At 44.5% G+C, this 19007-nt stretch overlaps 3 protein-coding genes across 4 annotated transcripts; 2 read left to right on the top strand and 1 right to left on the bottom strand.

Annotated features, from left to right (window-relative positions):
• The first annotated feature begins 2225 nt into the window (after positions 1-2225).
• Positions 2226-5791, top strand: LOC133911541 (mitochondrial outer membrane protein porin 6). Its single transcript, XM_062353820.1, has 7 exons — positions 2226-2489; positions 2837-2912; positions 3435-3502; positions 3592-3702; positions 4243-4329; positions 4536-4744; positions 4997-5791. The coding sequence occupies exons 2-7, from the start codon at positions 2864-2866 to the stop codon at positions 5301-5303; spliced, it is 831 nt and encodes a 276-aa protein (XP_062209804.1). The 5' UTR covers positions 2226-2489; positions 2837-2863; the 3' UTR covers positions 5304-5791.
• Positions 5792-6043: 252 nt separating this feature from the next.
• On the top strand, positions 6044-7779 carry LOC133911542 (uncharacterized). The gene is made up of 6 exons (XM_062353821.1): positions 6044-6469; positions 6560-6657; positions 6937-7008; positions 7126-7250; positions 7335-7407; positions 7531-7779. The coding sequence occupies exons 1-6, from the start codon at positions 6241-6243 to the stop codon at positions 7633-7635; spliced, it is 702 nt and encodes a 233-aa protein (XP_062209805.1). The 5' UTR covers positions 6044-6240; the 3' UTR covers positions 7636-7779.
• Positions 7780-9247: 1468 nt separating this feature from the next.
• LOC133911540 (putative magnesium transporter MRS2-H) lies at positions 9248-18714 on the bottom strand. 2 transcript variants are annotated; one of them, XM_062353819.1, is made up of 4 exons: positions 18019-18714; positions 17596-17684; positions 10123-10299; positions 9248-9559 (listed from the first exon to the last, which is right to left on the bottom strand). In XM_062353819.1, exons 1-4 carry the CDS (start codon positions 18332-18334, stop codon positions 9314-9316), a joined length of 828 nt encoding a protein of 275 aa, XP_062209803.1. In that variant the 5' UTR covers positions 18335-18714; the 3' UTR covers positions 9248-9313. The 2 variants fall into 2 exon arrangements, with proteins under 2 accessions (XP_062209803.1, XP_062209802.1); XM_062353818.1 differs by having other exon boundaries at positions 10123-10440.
• Between the last annotated feature and the right edge of the window lie 293 nt (positions 18715-19007).

Raw genomic sequence — 19007 nt, forward strand, 5'->3', positions numbered from 1 at the left:
AAGTATATTTTAATTTGGTTTCTCAGAACCTGAGAAGATTTTCAAGATCCACTTGGTGAGCAAACACTCATTCATGATTTTGGTGTTCAAGATGCACATACCCCCTTAGTCCTTAGGCCGACAGATGGTCTCCTATTTGGCCATATGGTATTTGTTAACATTTTCGGCCTTCCTCTAGAAAAACCTTCATCTTATGGTGTTCATCCTACTATGAGTGCTAGCAGGCAGGTAATAAAAGCCCATCATATACATAGGGAGGCTGGTGAGACAAGAGTTAGTCAAAGTCAATTTACCCCTTGAGGTCAGGTTTTTGCCTTTCCAAGGATCCAATCTATTGACCATTTTGGTGAGAAACCCTGAATGAGCAGCGAGCCACAACTTGTTATCAGAAATGAGGATGCCTAAATACTTCAAAGGTAGATGGCCCAGCTGGCAATTCAGCATGTTGGTCAATCTTTCTTGGTCTCCTTGATCCATCCCAAAAACATACACCTCACTCTTATGAAAGTTGATCTTGAGACCTGAGAGCCACTCAAAGCAATACAAATGAATTTTAAGTTGAGGATTGAAGTGTCAAAACCATCAATCATTAAAATGGTGTCATCAGCATGCTGTATGTGAGTGACCCCTCGCCCCCCAGGCAGCATGTGATCAACTACACCACGAATTAGACCCTTATCAACTGCTTTCGCCATAAGGGCATTGAGAGCATCAGCTGCAATATTAAACAAAGCAGGAGATAGAGGGTCCATTTGCCTCAAACCTTGTTAGGTCTTAAAATATGAGCCCATTTGACCATTAATGTTAATGCAAACTCCCCCCCCCCTCCCCTCTTGACAGATTGCATTACCCATTGGATCCACTTGGAAGGGAAGCCTTTTCTCTTCATAACTTCCTTTAAAAAAGCCCACCTAACCTTATCATAAACCTTCTCAAAATTAATTTTAAGCAACACACCTTGTTGTTTTGCCTTTTTCAGCTCATGAATCACTTCATGCAAGATTACCACCCCTTACAAAATGTTTCTCCCCTTAATAAAGGTCAGTCTGTTACTAAGGACGTTAGTGAAGCTCTTAAAATAACCATTCAGGAGACAAATAGGTCTATACTGTCTGATATTATTAGCCTCTTTAACCTTAGGGATTAGAGTTATGACCCTATAGTTAAGTTTCTTTAAATCTAGTTTACCAATATAAAGGTCATTGAACATCTCAAAGATATTATCTTTCGCCCATTGCCAGAAGACCTTGAAGAAGTAGGAACTGAAACTACTATTAGGTCCAGAGGTAGAATCTCCTTTTGTTCCTTTAAAAGCCAACTTAATCTCCTAGGTAGAGAAAGGTTGAAGCAAGGTAGTGCTATTTTACTTTGACAACCTTCGTTGGTCATCCCAAAACATATCATGGGAACATCTAAAAACATATTATAGGAACAATTAAATTCTACCAGGGAACAATACAGCTGTATCAAAAACATTTTCTTTCAAAAGAAGGTGGAGTAGACGGCTACCACCATTTACTTAAGAAAGAGGGTGCGTGCTGTGGGTTCGCACCCCGGCGGGAGGACTTTCCAACTGAGTTGAGCTCGGTTCGAGCCATGAGAACAATTCAAAACATATCCTGGGGACATCTCGTAAACATATTAGAGGAGCAATTAAATGCTACAAGGGAACAATGCAATTGTCACACGAGAACAAGTCAAAAGATATTATGGGAACATCTTAAAAAATTTATTAGAGGAACAATCAAAATTTATTAGGTAAAAGTGCAGTTATGCCACAGAAAATAATTCAAAATGTATAAGAGGAACACACAAAATCTACTACATGAATAATGCAATTGTACCAAAAAAAACACTTAGAAATATAACATGAAAATATCCTAAGAAATATAACATGAAAATATCCTAAGAAACTAAATTTAAAAATAAAGTGTAGGAAAGTGAAAAAAGTTTCATAGAAACATCAAGAACCAAAATAAAGAAAAAACACTAACATGTATTATGGAAGAAAGAAATACAATATGCATAGAAAAAAAAGCTAAAAAAAGAAAGAAGATGCCTTGGCTAAACATGCATATTATCTAGGCCCAATACCAGTAAAGAAGAAGAAAATCAGTAGCCAACGAAATAATTGGGCCGGCGAAGGACTTCGCGGCCCGACGATTCCCAGCCGTGGGCTGCTGCGCGCGCGGAGGCGAGGGGGCGGCGCTCGGCTTCCCACCGCCTGGGCGGACCGGATGATTGGCGGCGCACAGCACCTCAGCTCCCTGTCTCCCACTCGATCCGGCGGCTTCTTCTCTCACAAAGAAAAACTCGATTCGGCCGCTCCGTGGCCGCCGCGAATCTCCTCCTCCCACCAAAGAGGAAGAGCAGCAGCCGCCAGACTCTGGTGGTTCCACCGAAAAACGGCAGGTCACACTTCCCCCGCCGACGCGTCGATTGGATTGGATTGGTGATCCATCCCAATTTAGGGTTGTTTTGTTTCGTTGGTAAGGAACCCTAACTTGCTTGGATGCAATTTGTTCTGGGAGATAGATCTCTTACCTGCTCTGTGAGCTATCGAATCCAAATTTTCCAAAAAGGAAGAAGGATTGGGTGTTCAACTGAACACCCATGCCCAATGCTAAGTCCGCCCCTGCCCTGGTGATGATGTGGATGTAGTTCTATGTGGAAACAATTATTTGTGATTGGTGATGTTAGTTCTGAAAGGTCTTATGTGTTGGTGGACTAGTTGGGAACTTGGGATAATTAGGCGGTAGCCGGTTTCCAGTTCATTGTGTCTCCTCTTGTCCGATTGATTGGTCATGGTATTGAAATCCACTCATTTTTCTCACAGATAGGACACCGGATTGCTACGGGAAGGATGAGCAAAGGACCAGTTCCATTCCTCAATATTGGGAAGAGAGCAAAAGGCAAGCAACTTCCTCTCAAAAAACTTTGCAGACTGTAGTTTTCTATGGCAGTGCTTCATGCTGTTTCATGCATTCGGCCAATCAATTTCTGGTGTGCTCTGTGTCTCAGTAATTATCTTCTGTTGCGGCTGGTTATAAGAATGCGGTGTTTGTCTGTATTAGAATCATGGGATGACTTTAGAAGAAATTACACTTGAATGGCTTTGCTGGGTGCCAGAGGATATATATGACTGTAATCGGTGATTGGATGCCTGATGCTCATTTTTTCCGGTTATTGCATTTTTGCTGTGTAGCTCCATAGAGAACTATTAATTAATGCCATCACTGTGATGTGCGTAGATGGGTTATGGACAGATAAACAACAACTCAATTCTGTGCGAACCCTATCTATTACTGAACATTCTATAGGATGGGAGACTTCTGTACAGTACATATACATTTTATGCTCAGTTTTGTGTGCTAGCAAACCTTATATATGTTAATAATTCCCGGTATCAAATGCTTGTCTTCTACTCTTCATAGATCTTTTGTACAAGGACTACAGTTTTGACCAAAAGTTTTCTTTGTCAACGTCTAGCAGCTCTGGCCTGGTAAGATACCCATGCTTTTTACGTGTCGTTTAGCTCCTTCCAGAAATCCTATGAATTCATTTTGCTCATAACTTGTATTTTTGTCGTAGGGTCTCACGGCCACTGGTGTGAAGATCAATGAAGACTTCATTGGTGACATACGGACACAGCATAAAAGCGGTAGAACCACTGTTGATGTCATAATTGATAGTGATTCTAAAGTAAGGTCCTTGTAAACTTTGTTTTGTTTGTCTGCATTTTAATTTTCTTTTTGAAGCCTGACATTATAACATAAGTTCTTTGTTTCTGGATCAAGGCTGTTAATTTTGGTTCCACTATCACTAAATATCTTGCATGAGTCATTAACATATCTTTGCATCAGAAGTATTACTACCTCATATAGTCATATGGTAGGAATGCTTGTATTGGTGATAGTAAGCAGCAAACGTACAGTGCTAATAAGTTACGTGGGTAGGTGTAGTTTTAAATTTAGCTAGCGGTAAACATCTGAAAGTGATGCAGATATATTAAACAGGATGTCCTTTCATTTTTAGGCTAAGAAGATTTGCCGACTTAAAGAACCAATGGATATCTGAATGTGAGTTTTAGACAGGTGCAAGTTGCTATGTCCTTTCTAGCGGCTGCACTTGTGCACCCATCGTATTTGCGTGCTGCTTCTGCTTTAGTTATTTTCTTCCTTTGCCATGTCAGCTCTGGACATCCTTCATTTGTGTTTCTTACTGGAGTACTTTCTTTTGCAGGTGTCAACCACAGTCACTGTTGATGAAGCACTCGCTGGTTTGAAGACTTTATTCAGCTTCAGGGTTCCTGATCACAAGTCGGGGAAGGTTAGTATGTTTTGGTATAAAAGGGGAAACATCAGCTTTACTGAAACTTGGAAATTAGTAGTGCAATATGTGCAGGAAGTCTTAAACAAACTGTATTTGACTCTTCATAGTGTCTTTATTGATTACCTCACTGGCTTATGATCCACCAATTTACTATAATATTTCAAACTTTGATGTTTGCCAGTACTTACATTTTTTATTGACAGCTTGATCTGCAATACATTCATGATCGTTTTGCACTGAATTCTACCATTGGTTTGGCATCTACACCTTTGGTTGAGCTGGCCGCAACTATCGGCACAAGTGAACTTAGTGTTGGTGCTGAGGTTGGGTTTGATAGTACTTCAGCTTCTGTTACTAAGTACAACTCAGGGATCGGGTACAACAAATCGGATTTCTCTGCCTCCCTACTATTGTAAGTTCTGCAAGTATTTGCCTTATTCTTTTGACATACAACACCAGCCATTTATGCATTGCTCCTAACATTGTAATCAGTTGCATCACTGATGTCCACTTACAAAAGTAAATCATCTGTTTATATGTAGTTTGTTATTATGTCTTCTACATATCTGAAATGTTTGCAAGTATAACAGATGAATAATATTTTCAGTGGCAACCTCTGTTTAACCTGTTCACTAACAAATATTTCCACATTTTTGTTACATAGGGCTGATAAAGGGGAGACTTTAAAGGCGTCATATGTTCACCTGTTCAATCCAGCCAGTGGAGCTGCAGTGGCAGCTGAGGTAACACACAAGTTGAAAACAAAGGAGAACTACTTCACCATTGGGAGCTCACATGCCCTTGATTCTTCAACATTGCTAAAGACGAGATTCAGCAACTCTGGGAAAGTTGGACTTCTCTGTCAGCATGAGTGGAGGCCTAAGTCGCTTGTGACTCTCTCGGCTGAGTATGATCCGAAGGTGGTACGTTCACCTTCAAGATTTGGTGTGGCCGTATTGCTCAAGCCTTGATGATTCGGATCACCTCCTGTACAACAGTACAAGCGTTACATACTGCCTCCAAGAACATATGCTTTGGAGCTATACCTAGAAAAGCTCTCCCGTTTTTAGCCTTTTTGGTAACAATCTTGGCCAAAGGAGTATTGTCTGGGAGTTGGACTTGTTTTGTGGAATGCTTCCATCAGAGCCAACTCCGCACCGAAATTTTAAAATACACAGGTTTGTATTAGCGCAGAAGCTTTACTCTCTGCATTTTTTTTCCCGTTTTGCTACTCAACGTATAATGACTTTGGAGGTGATTCCACGCAAGGCTTGAGACCATGACGGTTGTTGACAAATCTGATGATAAGGGAACGCGTGTATCCAGCAACTTCAGAGTGAACGCTGGAATTTTGTGTTGGGTTGATTCTTGTGAAATTCATGTACTCCGAGCGGGGTCTAGTTTTTAATTATGTTTAGAAAGTGAAAGAAAATTTTATAAGATTCTATCTTTCGAAAGATATGTTCTTCTCGTGTGACATATATCTTATGGTGTAGATTAGGATCTTGCCAGGGTCTTTAGTATGACGGTCGTATAAAATTTTCTTCCCTGAAATATGTTGGGTTTTTGTGAAAAGAGGGGAATGCGACTAGACTGGATTGAAGCTTATCGGCAGTTGGGGCGGAGGCCTGTGCTGCGTGTCCTCTCGCCATGATGCGAAGTCCCTCCAATCCATTGCCTTTTACGCTCTCACGCACGGGCACTGGTCACTCACACTGCCGCGCTCACGCGTGTGCCCGCCTCACTTCGCTTGGCCAGACGCTGCCCACATCCCCCTTTCCTCTCCTCTTCTCGCCGCCACCTCCTGCTCTATCGGTCTATCCCTCCGCTTCCTCACGGCGTTTCACGACAGCCAAGTCAAAGATCGAGTGACTGTTTGTTGTGGTCGGTAGGTAGTGTGCGAGAGAGATGGGGGCCGTGTCTACCGCGACAATGGCGAGCTCGCTTCTCCTCCGGCCGCGCGCGCTCCCGCCTCCTCATAGCCGCCGGGCTTTGGCAGCTCCGCGGCTTCAAGCAACCACTCAACAGAACCCGGGCCTTTCGGCGAGAAGCGACGGCGAGCGGAGGCGGCCGGCCGAGACGCGACTCTACTCGCTGGCGCCCTACCCTCTCCTGCTCGCCGCGTTGCTGCCTGGAGGTATGCTTGCTATGCCACCGCTGAGCATTAGTACGCCCCAGGTGCTGATGGCTTGCTCTTTTGGTCGTGATTTCGCTTGCTCGTGAACAGCTGAGCCGGTGACCGCCGTGTTCGCGCCGATCGTGGAGCTGGTGAAGACGTGGGACCTCCCCGGCTGGCTCGTGCACTGGGGCCACCCCGGCAACATGGTACGTCTCTTCCCCTGCATTGTTCACAGCTCACTTCCTTCCAGTCCCAGTACACTAGTAGAGGCAATTGTCTATGATTCTATACGACTGTATGCAGAAACAGTATGAAAAATCTCTACCCATTGGGTGATGCAACGTCCGTAAACGAGTGTAAGAGATCAAATTCTGTGTCTAGCAGAGCAACCATGTAGCTGAGCTGACAATGCTGAATTAATTGTTCAGAGCCAATCTGGTCTGGTTGTTTCTGATGCTCTGTAAATTCTCTGCTCTTTCTTTCAGGCTGTGGTGCTCTTTGCAATGGGTGGGTACGGGACATACTTGGGCTTCAGGATCAAACTATCAGATGATCCTGTAAGTAGCATTCACCCATATCCCAGAATCATTTATATGAAAAAATGTATCTTTTCTGCTATGCACTTTACCTTCCACTGAGAATACTAGTAATTTGGGCATGATTCGTACATACAGGAAGAGAAAGCCAAGGCCAAAGACCTCCACCCAAAGCTCCTCGCCGGTATGTTCTTCTTCTTCGCCCTTGGCGCGACTGGCGGGATCACCGCTCTTCTTACCTCAGACAAATCAATCTTTGAAAGGTACAGCTCTTAGAGCTCAGAAGACCGTTCTTCCATGTGCAAACCTAAGGTTCACCTTCTCAATTTTTCGCAATGGATTCGCAGTCCTCATGCAGTAACTGGAGTCATTGGCCTTGCACTCCTGACCATTCAGTCTATTCTGCCAACATTGTTCGAGGTAACTTGAGAAGATATATCAAATGACCACATCAGTTCAATAGTTTGCATTGGGCATTCAGGTCATAGAAACTACTGATGATTCACATAGATAGCATCAATGACTTGATTTTTCTAATGCCAGGGAAATGCAGGGCTTAGGACTACACATGGTATTCTCGGCAGTGGCATCATGACTCTGTTTCTAATCCATGCAGCACTCGGCCTGCAGCTTGGGCTCAGTTTCTAACTTTTGGCTTGAATATCTGGGGGTTTGCTTCTTTCTGATTTTTTTCGGACACTTGAACTCGCTCTCAGTATGATCACAGGAGGCATCCCCGTATAACTCAAAATAATGTAAGAGAAAGCAAATTTATTCTCCTTGTCTTTGTTAGCAACTGCAGTCGATGTTATGATAACATAATATGGTATTGAATTATGATATCCATGTAGAGATAGACACGCATGTCTCTTAACCAAACAAAGAGCAAGAGAAGTATTGTAATCTTAAAAGGTAGAAAACAGTATGCTGATATTAACCAAATGTTAGCACATCGTTCTAAAGAACCAGACGATGGTGTTCTAGTCTGTCAAAGACAGAAAACCTTGTCGCGACTCTCATTGTTTTAACAGTAGCCGATAATGTCGGTATACAGATATGCCATGCATGATGTATACCGATGCAAACTCCAAAAAGAAAAAGAGTGCTTCTTATTTACGATAGTAAAGCATCAATACATGAAATGTATCATACGGGATTTTTTCCTCAATCCTCAACTTTCGTATACCCATAGCAAGGTATGCCAGTCCCTCCAGTCAGGAGGCATTTGAAGATGAATACCTGTCAGGCTGTCACCAACATAGTGGCAATGCTTGCATGGATTTCTCTAAGGCTGCATTCAACTGCAGAGTAGCTTGTTCCTCCAAGCATATCCAAACAACACAATTATGACCAACAAGCAGAAAGATGAGGCGGCCCCAACAAATGGCCAAAAGGGGCCTACAGCAGTGTTCCCGTCCCCATTGTGAGCCATGTTCATGGCAAAAGACGCAGCTATAAATTGTTGGAATTGATCTCAGCCCTATCCCTAAAGTGACCGAGATAAAAGGAGGTCCGTTTTTCCCTCCGTGCGCTCTGATCGGGAGCCCTAACCAACAAATGGTGGTGGTCCCACCTTGTGCTTCGCTATATAAACCAAGAGGGAGTCCCGTAGGACATGTGACTATATTCGCACGTTAGGCTAATCTTCCCCCCTACAAACTCTAATCTGATCCTAAGAGAAGGCAGTAAACAAGGTGAAGGCTGCCGCCGGCGTCACCATTGACAATATTTGCATCTACACCGACACTCTCCGACCTCACCGTCAACCTCTAATGTCATCACCGAACGCAGGTACACATATATGTGCTTCCGTTTTAAGTTGGTGTTTGATTTAGGGTTAATGACCTACTTGATTAAGGTTCACTTATGTATTAACATAAATGTGTTGATGGCTATGCCAAAGGATACAATGATCGGTGTCAGATGGAACCGAATATACCCTCCGACCTGTTAAATTTACGAAAGAAGAATTATCTGCATGATCAGGATAGGAATTACCATAAGGACTCTAGGCCTCTAGCCAAACATCATGTTAGCTTCCATCAGTCCAACGAAACTGCAACCATTTGCCACAAAAATACCAAGGAATACACTAGACTTTCCATTTTCATTAGTTTGCTCCATAATAAACAAGAATAAAAACCTTCTTGATGATAATCATAGTGTTGAACAAGCACAAGTTTTTTTAAAAAAAAAACATGTGAAGTATATTCGTAACATCAAGGAATGCCTGGGGATAAATGATGCATGCAGTACGGATTTGGGAAGGAAAGAACCGACCAACGTAATTCTGTTGTGAATTCCATCCAGCTGCCTGAAATAGGCTTCAAGTAACATCTCTAGGTCCCCCCCCCCCCCCATCTCTATCTAATGGCAGAGTCGTAGAAACGCCCATCCTTTGCTTAATAATAGAGTTTGGTCCAGCCAGGCTTGTTTCTGAAGGAAAATTGCTATTTGAAGCAGCAGAAGCCAGTAGAGCTTCATCCTGCTGACTTTTTATTTGCTTCCTCGATAGGTGTAGTTGTGTCATGTTTTCATTGTCATCCAAAAGATGCTCTACCTCATCTCTGACCTGGAATTTGGGAACACCGCTATCATAAGTACTATCACCAAAGTTTTGTAGAGTGTTATAAAGAAAAGGAAGGCTTTGCGGAGTATGAGAAATATGCCATGATAAATGATCCATTGGTTTATGTTTTTCCGTGCCTTTTCAAAGATCCAAACATAACCTAAGTACTCCCACCAGCCGTAAATAAGTGACGGTTTGCACATCAACACAATCTTCAAAACGCAGCTTCAACCACTAATTTCTATTGTATGATATTTATGGAACCTAATAAAGTTATAATAGTATGAAAGCACTTTTTCATACAATTCTACACATCATTTTCATAAAGATATCGATAGTGAAAGTTTAACAAGTTTTACTACATGCATCTCAAAACGTCAGTTATTTTTGGACTGAATGGGGGAGCACTTGTTGTGTGTCTTGCTAATCAACAGCAGACACCCATACTGCAAGTGTCAAGCGAACAGTTACGTTCAACCATTCGTTGCAAACAATAAACATCCAATGTGAGCAATACTTAAGATTTAAGAAACATGAAGTGACCAAATATGTATCTCTAACAATACCTTGTGCACACCAGCAAGCAGAGTAGTGAGATTTCTTTTCAGGCTCCGAACACGCTCAAGATTCCTAGTGCTCACATTCTTAGTCAATTCATCCAGCACAAAAATGGCATGCCTATTAAGATCAGATACGCTGGACTTAAATGGCAAGCATACAGCTTCCAGGGCCAGCTCCAACACCTGAAACTCAAAAGGGAGCTCAGACTCAGCATCAGTTTTAGCATGCCTGTCATCCTGATTATCCACATGTCTGGCGCTAACAACCACCAGACTCTTCAATGGAAAATGCCGCATTAATTTATCCATGAAAAGGAGAACCACCTGTTGTATAATTTGCGATATAATGAGCATATATATATATATCCCAGATAACAAATACAATGAGCAGAAGGAACTTCTGAGCAAATACAAAAATCTAGCAAAGAATTCTGTAATACTGAAATAACAGAACCTAATAAAATTGCATCTGAAACTGAACTGAATTGGATTTATTGCAATGGCTCTCAGATCACTAATATCAGTTGGCCTCAAACCTTCAAGAATTTGTACCATAACTGATCTAATTAACATATCATCAATTAAATTAGAATATGAGATCACACCTAGATAGCATTCTTGATCTAGTGTGCTCTGAACATGGCATATACTTGGGCAAAGGAACAGCACCTGTATAAACAGATGAATACACAGCAGATGAACCAAAATGTCTATCAACAGCATAATCCAAAGATGACAGAAACATCTCAGAGACAGAAACATCCCCATGGCATGCTGCGGTCTAAATCAGATCTTCAACTCTCATAGCACAAATAGATCACAGCATGATGTTCCTGCCCAAGTATAGTGCTCCAGACAGTGACATCAAAAGAATAATGCTAGATCCAAAAACTGATATTGATCTTGCCGAACAAGTTCAAAACCAGGTCACTGTCTAAACTAAACAGAGCATCAAGAATGCATCTATTGTACTCAACATTCTAATTTAATCTCATCAAATTGGATCATCACAGAGCATGGTATAAGAGCACTCTACAGTTCAGATCAGAGAGGGAAACTCACAGAGAGAGTGAAGCAAGTGAATCAGTCACAGAGGATAAGCACGGCGATGAAGCCGCTGCCCCAGAAATCCAATTCGCCGTCGTTGACGCCGATGTGGAAGACGGAGGTACAAATCCTCACCACACCGCTGACGGCGCGTGCGGGCGAGCCTAGACAATCGCAGCACCAAAAGCTCCAAACACAGGACTCCCTCACGGACTCCTTCCTGAATCAAATCACAGCCCAAGCCCCGCACAGGTGGACTAGCCGATGATTCACAGAACCACCGAAGAAACCAGTGAGGAAGAACAGAAGTAAGAGGGGAAGAAAAACTCATGCGCAGCAGAGGAGGCCGGTGTCCCCAAATAGCAGCCGCGCACCGGCGCCTTCCAGCCCCCGTTCCCGAAGGAAACGGAGGCAGTTGCGCCGGCCGCCGCCAGAGCACAGCAGCCGCCAGCTTCTCTCCAGGGCGCCCAGCTTTCCCAGGGTTGTACCGAGCACAAGAAAACCTAGGCACCTCCTTTAGCCGGCCAGCCAAGAGGCTCGGCCCAAAAAGAAGAGGAAGGCCCGACAGAATGAGCCCATTAGAATTTTCAAGAAAATACAACAATCCCCACCAAAATTTTAATGTTGGTAGCATTCGGTTTAATATACAAGTTTTGAGTATAGTGTACCTTTCAGGTTTGAACATTATACCTAGTCATATAGACTTTGGCTCAAACAGACAGAGGAGGATTACACCTTGATCCTCTATCTTGGTGTAAGAGCTTCCATCCATATAACACCCTGTACTAGGCTGCTTAGCCTTTAGCTCTCGGGATGGACGTTACGGTCATGTCCGAGCACCTTCTATTCATGAGTGTCTCTTAGAGAAGTACCCGGCTTCTCTGTGATTGCGACCATACAATCACACTCACATAGGTGAATTCTCCTAGATGTCCTGTAGGACGACATCTATTGCCATTCGGCGCTGAATTCATTAAGAGCTATTAGCTCAGCCTCTCCTACAGAAGAGCATGACGACAAATGGGATCGATTTGCTCTTATATCCACACAGCTTGTTATCCTAGAGCCTAGTTCAAGGGATCTCCGATCTCCTAGGATAGGTTACTGCCGGTGTGGACCTTATCAGTGGGTAATAATCCCATTCCTCTTGACGCAGCTTGAATGACTGTTCTAGCCATTCCTTTTGTGAAAGGATCAGCCAGATTCCTTTCAGACTGAATATAATCCACAGCGATTATACCCGTCTCTAATGCATGCCTTAGCGACTTAAGTCGCCGTTTTATATGCTTCGAAGACTTCATATTGTCCTTCCTACTCTTCACCTTAACCAGAACGGTTTGATTATCGCAGTAGGTGAGAACAGCCGGAATTGGTTTATCCAATATCGGCAGGTCAGAAAGGAGTTCTCTAATCCATTCTGCCTCTACAGCTGCTGAATCTAGCGCCACTAGTTCAGCCTCCATCGTGGAGCGAGTAAGGATGGTCTGTTTAGATGACCTCCATGACACTGCTCCGCCTGCTAGAGTGAAAACATATCCACTTGTAGCCTTCATGTCATCCGAGTCACTGATCCAGTTGGAATCACTGAATCCCTCTATGACTGCAGGATGGCCAGAGTAGTGAATCGCAAGGTTCTTTGTCCCCTTCAGATACTTGAGAATCCTTTCCAATGCTATCCAATGATCATCTCCTGGGTTGGACGTATAACGACTCAACCTGCACACTGCATATGAGATGTCAGGTCTAGTTGCACTGGCCAAGTACATAAGAGAACCTATCACCTGCGAATACTTTAACTGGTCTTTTCCATGACCTACATTCTTCTTCAGCTTAGTATTTGGATCGTAGGGCGTGGCTACAGGCTTACAGTCTATAAGACCAAAACGTGTAAGCACCTTATCCACATAATGGGATTGACTGAGAGTTATCCCATTCTCGCCCTTTAGGAGCTTGATGTTTAGAATTACATCAGCTTCTCCAAGGTCCTTCATATCGAAGTTCTGAGATAGAAAGTACTTAGTCTGGTTAATCATTTCTATATCTGTCCCAAATAGCAATATGTCATCCACGTATAAACACAGAATGACACCTCGACCCCCACCATAGCGATAATACACGCACTTATCGGCTTCATTTACACAGAAACCGACCGAAGTTAGTGTAGTATCAAACTTTTCATGCCATTGCTTAGGGGCCTGTTTGAGACCATACAGAGATTTGATTAGCCTGCATACTTTACGCTCATGTCCTGTTACCACGAATCCATCTGGCTGCTGCATATAAATTTCCTCATCCAGCTTTCCATTAAGGAAAGCGGTCTTGACATCCATTTGATGCACAAGGAGATTATGCGAAGCTGCCAGTGCTAAGAGCACGCGGATAGTCGGTAATCTGGCTACAGGAGAATAAGTATCGAAGTAATCCTCTCCTTCCTTTTGCGTAAAACCCTTAGCCACTAATCGGGCCTTGTACTTTTCTATAGTACCATCAGGTCTCCGCTTTCTTTTAAAGATCCATCTACAGCCGACCGGCTTGTATCCAACTGGGAGGTCTGCCAACTCCCAGGTTCCGTTAGAGATGATAGAATCCATCTCACTACGGACTGCTTCCTTCCAGTACTCCGCTTCTGGTGAAGCGTATGCCTCTGAAAGGTTTCGTGGTTCATCATCCACGACATAGGTGACAAAGTCATCTCCCAGTGATTTTCCCGTTCTTTGCCTCTTGCTCCTCCTAGGTTCCAAATCATGAACCGTGTCATCAACACTCTGAGGAACATGGATATCAACTGAAAAATCATGGGATCTAGTCTCCTTTGCTCTCATGGGAAAAATGTGCTCAAAGAATGTCACATCCCGAGACTCCATTATGGAGTTAACTGCAATGTCTGAGATCTCGGAATGGACCACCAGGAATCTATAGGCTGTGCTCTGGTGTGCATACCCTAGGAAGACACAATCGACAGTCTTTGGTCCCAATTTTCTTTTCTTCGGCAGGGGAATATGAACTTTAGCCAAACAACCCCATGTTCGAAGATAGGACAGATTCGGTTTTCTCCCCTTCCATCCTTCATAAGGGGTTACCTCGCGATTCCGAGGAGCGACCCTGTTCAGGACATAATTTACTGTGAGAACAGCCTCACCCCACCATGAGTTAGCCATACCATAACTTTGTAATAAGGTGTTAACCAAATCACAAATTGTTCGGTTCTTTCTTTCGGCTACTCCGTTGGCCTGTGGTGAGTACGGTGGTGTGAATTCATGGATTATACCACTTTCTTCACAGAATTCGGAGAAATCCCTGGGAATATATTCCCCACCTCTGTCAGACCTCAGTCTTTTAATTGTCTTCCCCAGCTGGTTTTTCACCTCGGCCTTATAGATTTTGAAGTATTCTAATGCTTCATCCTTTGTTCTGAGCAAATAGATATAGCAGAACCTGGTAGCATCATCTATGAGAGTAAAGAAGTATCTCTTGCCACCTTTTGTTAATATTCCATTCATCTCACACAGATCAGAATGGATCAACTCAAGCGGCGAGGTGCTTCTCCCCTCGACCGAGATAAACGGTTTGCGGGGCTGCTTAGCTTGCACGCACACCTCGCACTTGTGGCTCTTATCATAGTTATATGAAGGAATAAGATCCATCTTGCTCAATCGCACAATTGCTTCATTATTAACATGACACAAGCGAGAATGCCAAATATCAATGTTCTTATTAGAGTACGAAGAATAGAAAATGTTTGCAGAGCTATCAAGAATAGAAATGCGGAACATGCCTCCGCAATCATAGCCTTTCCCTACAAACGACCCACACCTGGTCATCACTACTTTATTCGACTCGAAGACTAATTTTATTCCTTGCCGGCACAGCATCGATCCACTGAGTAAATTGCGGGTCATGGCAGGTACAAATAGCACGTCCTTCAGGACAAGAGTCTTGCCAGAAGTCAACTTCAGGCTCACTTGTCCTACTCCGCGCACTGCTGCCGAGACCCCGTTCCCCATCAGTACGGATCCACCATCTGCGCCCTGAAGAGAAGTAAAACACGTCTGATCAGCACAAATAAGCCTTGTAGCACCTGTATCAATCCACCAACTTGTGGAGTCAGGTGAATTTGCCATATAGGCCTCAGGTGCATACCCACTAGTGGAGTCGCCTTTGCCAGTATCATTGGCCATTGCGACCGCCACATTTACTTGGGCTTTGGCTGCCTTCTGCTGCTCAGGTGTTGGCCCCTTGTCTTTACGATTGCGGCATCTGTTGGCTTTATGATCCAACTCGCCGCAGACGTAGCAGATAATCTCGGGTTTTTTCTTCTTCTTCATAGCATTGAACTTCGATCCCGAAAAACCAGGCTTGGTCTTTTCTTTCTTCGCATTCTTGCCAGGATGGTTCTTGTGTTCGACAAGGTTTGCTTGAGCAGACGCCTTTCCCCCACCATAGCCTGCCTTGGACTTCTCCTCGACATTTATCGCTGCAATGAGCTCATTAAGAGTCAATCGCTGCTTCAAATGCCGACGTGCAGTGACAAAGTCACGCCAAGAAGTAGGCAGCTTGACCAAAATGGCATTAATCTGAAAATTCTCCGGGAGGACACAGTCATACTGGCCTAAGTCCCGCACGATCAGTTGAAGCTCATGGATTTGTTCCATGACTGATCTGCCATCTCCCATGCGAAAGTTCAGATAGCTTGCCACCATGAAGGACTCGTTGCCGTTGTCGCTTTCAGCATACTTGTCATTCAGCTCCGTCCACACCTTCCGCGCTTCCCCGAAGCTCACGTACACGTCGAAGAGCCTGTTCGACAGAACGGCCAAGAGACGTGCCAGGGCAGAAGCATTTGCCTTCTCCCAACGGGCCCTTAACGCGTCAAGACGCGTTCTTTCAACCTCGTCTAGCACGGCTTCCCCTTGGGGGGCGGGCGGCTCTTCGGTGAGGACCCAGAATAAACCGAGCTCCATCAACCACAGCCTCGTCCGGGCCTGCCAGCGCTTGAAGCCGGTCCCATCAAAGCACTCAGGCTTAATTGCGTCAGAGGACGACGGAGGAAGAGCAGAGGAGCTAGAACTAGCCATCTCATAAGCAAAAATTGGATTTCTGGATTGTTGTATAATTTGCGATATAATGAGCATATATATATATATCCCAGATAACAAATACAATGAGCAGAAGGAACTTCTGAGCAAATACAAAAATCTAGCAAAGAATTCTGTAATACTGAAATAACAGAACCTAATAAAATTGCATCTGAAACTGAACTGAATTGGATTTATTGCAATGGCTCTCAAATCACTAATATCAGTTGGCCTCAAACCTTCAAGAATTTGTACCATAACTGATCTAATTAACATATCATCAATTAAATTAGAATATGAGATCACACCTAGATAGCATTCTTGATCTAGTGTGCTCTGAACATGGCATATACTTGGGCAAAGGAACAGCACCTGTATAAACAGATGAATACACAGCAGATGAACCAAAATGTCTATCAACAGCATAATCCAAAGATGACAGAAACATCTCAGAGACAGAAACATCCCCATGGCATGCTGCGGTCTAAATCAGATCTTCAACTCTCATAGCACAAATAGATCACAGCATGATGTTCCTGCCCAAGTATAGTGCTCCAGACAGTGACATCAAAAGAATAATGCTAGATCCAAAAACTGATATTGATCTTGCCGAACAAGTTCAAAACCAGGTCACTGTCTAAACTAAACAGAGCATCAAGAATGCATCTATTGTACTCAACATTCTAATTTAATCTCATCAAATTGGATCATCACAGAGCATGGTATAAGAGCACTCTACAGTTCAGATCAGAGAGGGAAACTCACAGAGAGAGTGAAGCAAGTGAATCAGTCACAGAGGATAAGCACGGCGATGAAGCCGCTGCCCCAGAAATCCAATTCGCCGTCGTTGACGCCGATGTGGAAGACGGAGGTACAAATCCTCACCACACCGCTGACGGCGCGTGCGGGCGAGCCTAGACAATCGCAGCACCAAAAGCTCCAAACACAGGACTCCCTAACGGATTCCTTCCTGAATCAAATCACAGCCCAAGCCCCGCACAGGTGGACTAGCCGATGATTCACAGAACCACCGAAGAAACCAATGAGGAAGAACAGAAGTAAGAGGGGAAGAAAAACTCATGCGCAGCAGAGGAGGCCGGTGTCCCCAAATAGCAGCCGCGCACCGGCGCCTTCCAGCCCCCGTTCCCGAAGGAAACGGAGGCAGTTGCGCCGGCCGCCGCCAGAGCACAGCAGCCGCCAGCTTCTCTCCAGGGCGCCCAGCTTTCCCAGGGTTGTACCGAGCACAAGAAAACCTAGGCACCTCCTTTAGCCGGCCAGCCAAGAGGCTCGGCCCAAAAAGAAGAGGAAGGCCCGACAGAATGAGCCCATTAGAATTTTCAAGAAAATACAACACCACCTGGGCAAGAGGTTCCAGCAGCAGGACTTCATCAGAGGTAACAATAGCTCTTATGAATTCTATATTGATTACTGTAGGCTTTTCTCTAGCTGCAAAACAAGCAAAATCCACTGCTGATCTCAGCGACAACAAACATGATACATGATAAACTAAAACCTTTCTGTGAAGAACACATCACGAAATGCTAGAACTAGATACCATCACGACATGATATACTAACTAATAACCACTCACTAGGAGTTCACGCCTCTATGAAGATTCAATTTTGTGGCGCTCACAACCCACAACTAGCATCTTGTAAGGCAGAATAATGTCAGCCACTGCGCAAGTGATCTAGTCATGCTTTAGTTGTTCTTAATCCGTGCACTTAAATGGAGAAGCCAAGGACCAAAATTTCAGACCATCAACTCACCAAGGATGCACCAAGGATGCTGGGGGAGCGAGACAGGAGGGTGCAGATGACGCGGAGGTCGCGCGTGTGTACGCCGGAGCGTTCAGGGACGAAGGCCTTGTCGCACATGAATACCTCGCAGCCGCCCCATCGATCCATCCTCATCCACAGCCTGGCGGGCGCCTTCTTCCTCCCCCTGCCGGTGAATGACGCCGCCGGCGCGAGGGGCGGCTTGGGGAGGGACGGGAGGCGGCGGACGGGGCGGGAGCGCTTGGACGACAAAGATGAGAAGGAGGAGGAGAGGAAGGGAGGCGGCTTGCTGCCACCACTGCCCGATCGCCTACCCATCGCAGCGGCATCGGCGACAGCGACGGCAAGGCGGAGACCATAGCGGGGAGGGGGCGGAGAGGTAGCGGTGGGGTTTTGGACGGTGCGGGGAGACGGTCGGAGCGGCGGAGGCAGCCGAGAGCGAGACGTTTGGTCGCGAACGGCGCGCGGTGGCTGCCGGAGCCGACCGCCGACGATGTCGCTGCTTCGTTGGGTTATTTTGAAGAAAAAAAATTGCGTTGGGTTTATCGAGGCCCAAACTTACTAAGCATTTCAAGCCCAATCTAAGATGAAGCTCATTTGGAGGCCCAAGCAATTATGCTGTGTACAGTCTACTTCCTCATGAGGAAAAAAAACTACTCCGTACTATGGTGTGTGCTACGCTGTCGTTCATGTAGCTCTAGCAGCACCTGGCTCATCTTGAACTCGAGTATTATCTTTTCGATTTAATAAAACTTAAAACGTTTTAAGTTACTGACACCTTGGCATGCTAAAGTTCAAGCTGCTACTTGATATTAGCACATACAGTATCACAGTTCTGCAGCGCCAGGAATCCATGCGAGACGCTACACTCTTTTCCCAGATTCTCCAGCACGAGCACGTTCTAGCTGTGCACACTATGTTGAACAACGATGCTATCCTCGTCAAAGCGAAGGACGGAAAAAAAAATTGGAAAAATGCCACTGAAAAAAGT

Source organism: Phragmites australis, chromosome 3, assembly GCF_958298935.1.
Source record: "Phragmites australis chromosome 3, lpPhrAust1.1, whole genome shotgun sequence".
In the NCBI taxonomy this organism is placed as follows: Eukaryota; Viridiplantae; Streptophyta; class Magnoliopsida; order Poales; family Poaceae; genus Phragmites; species Phragmites australis.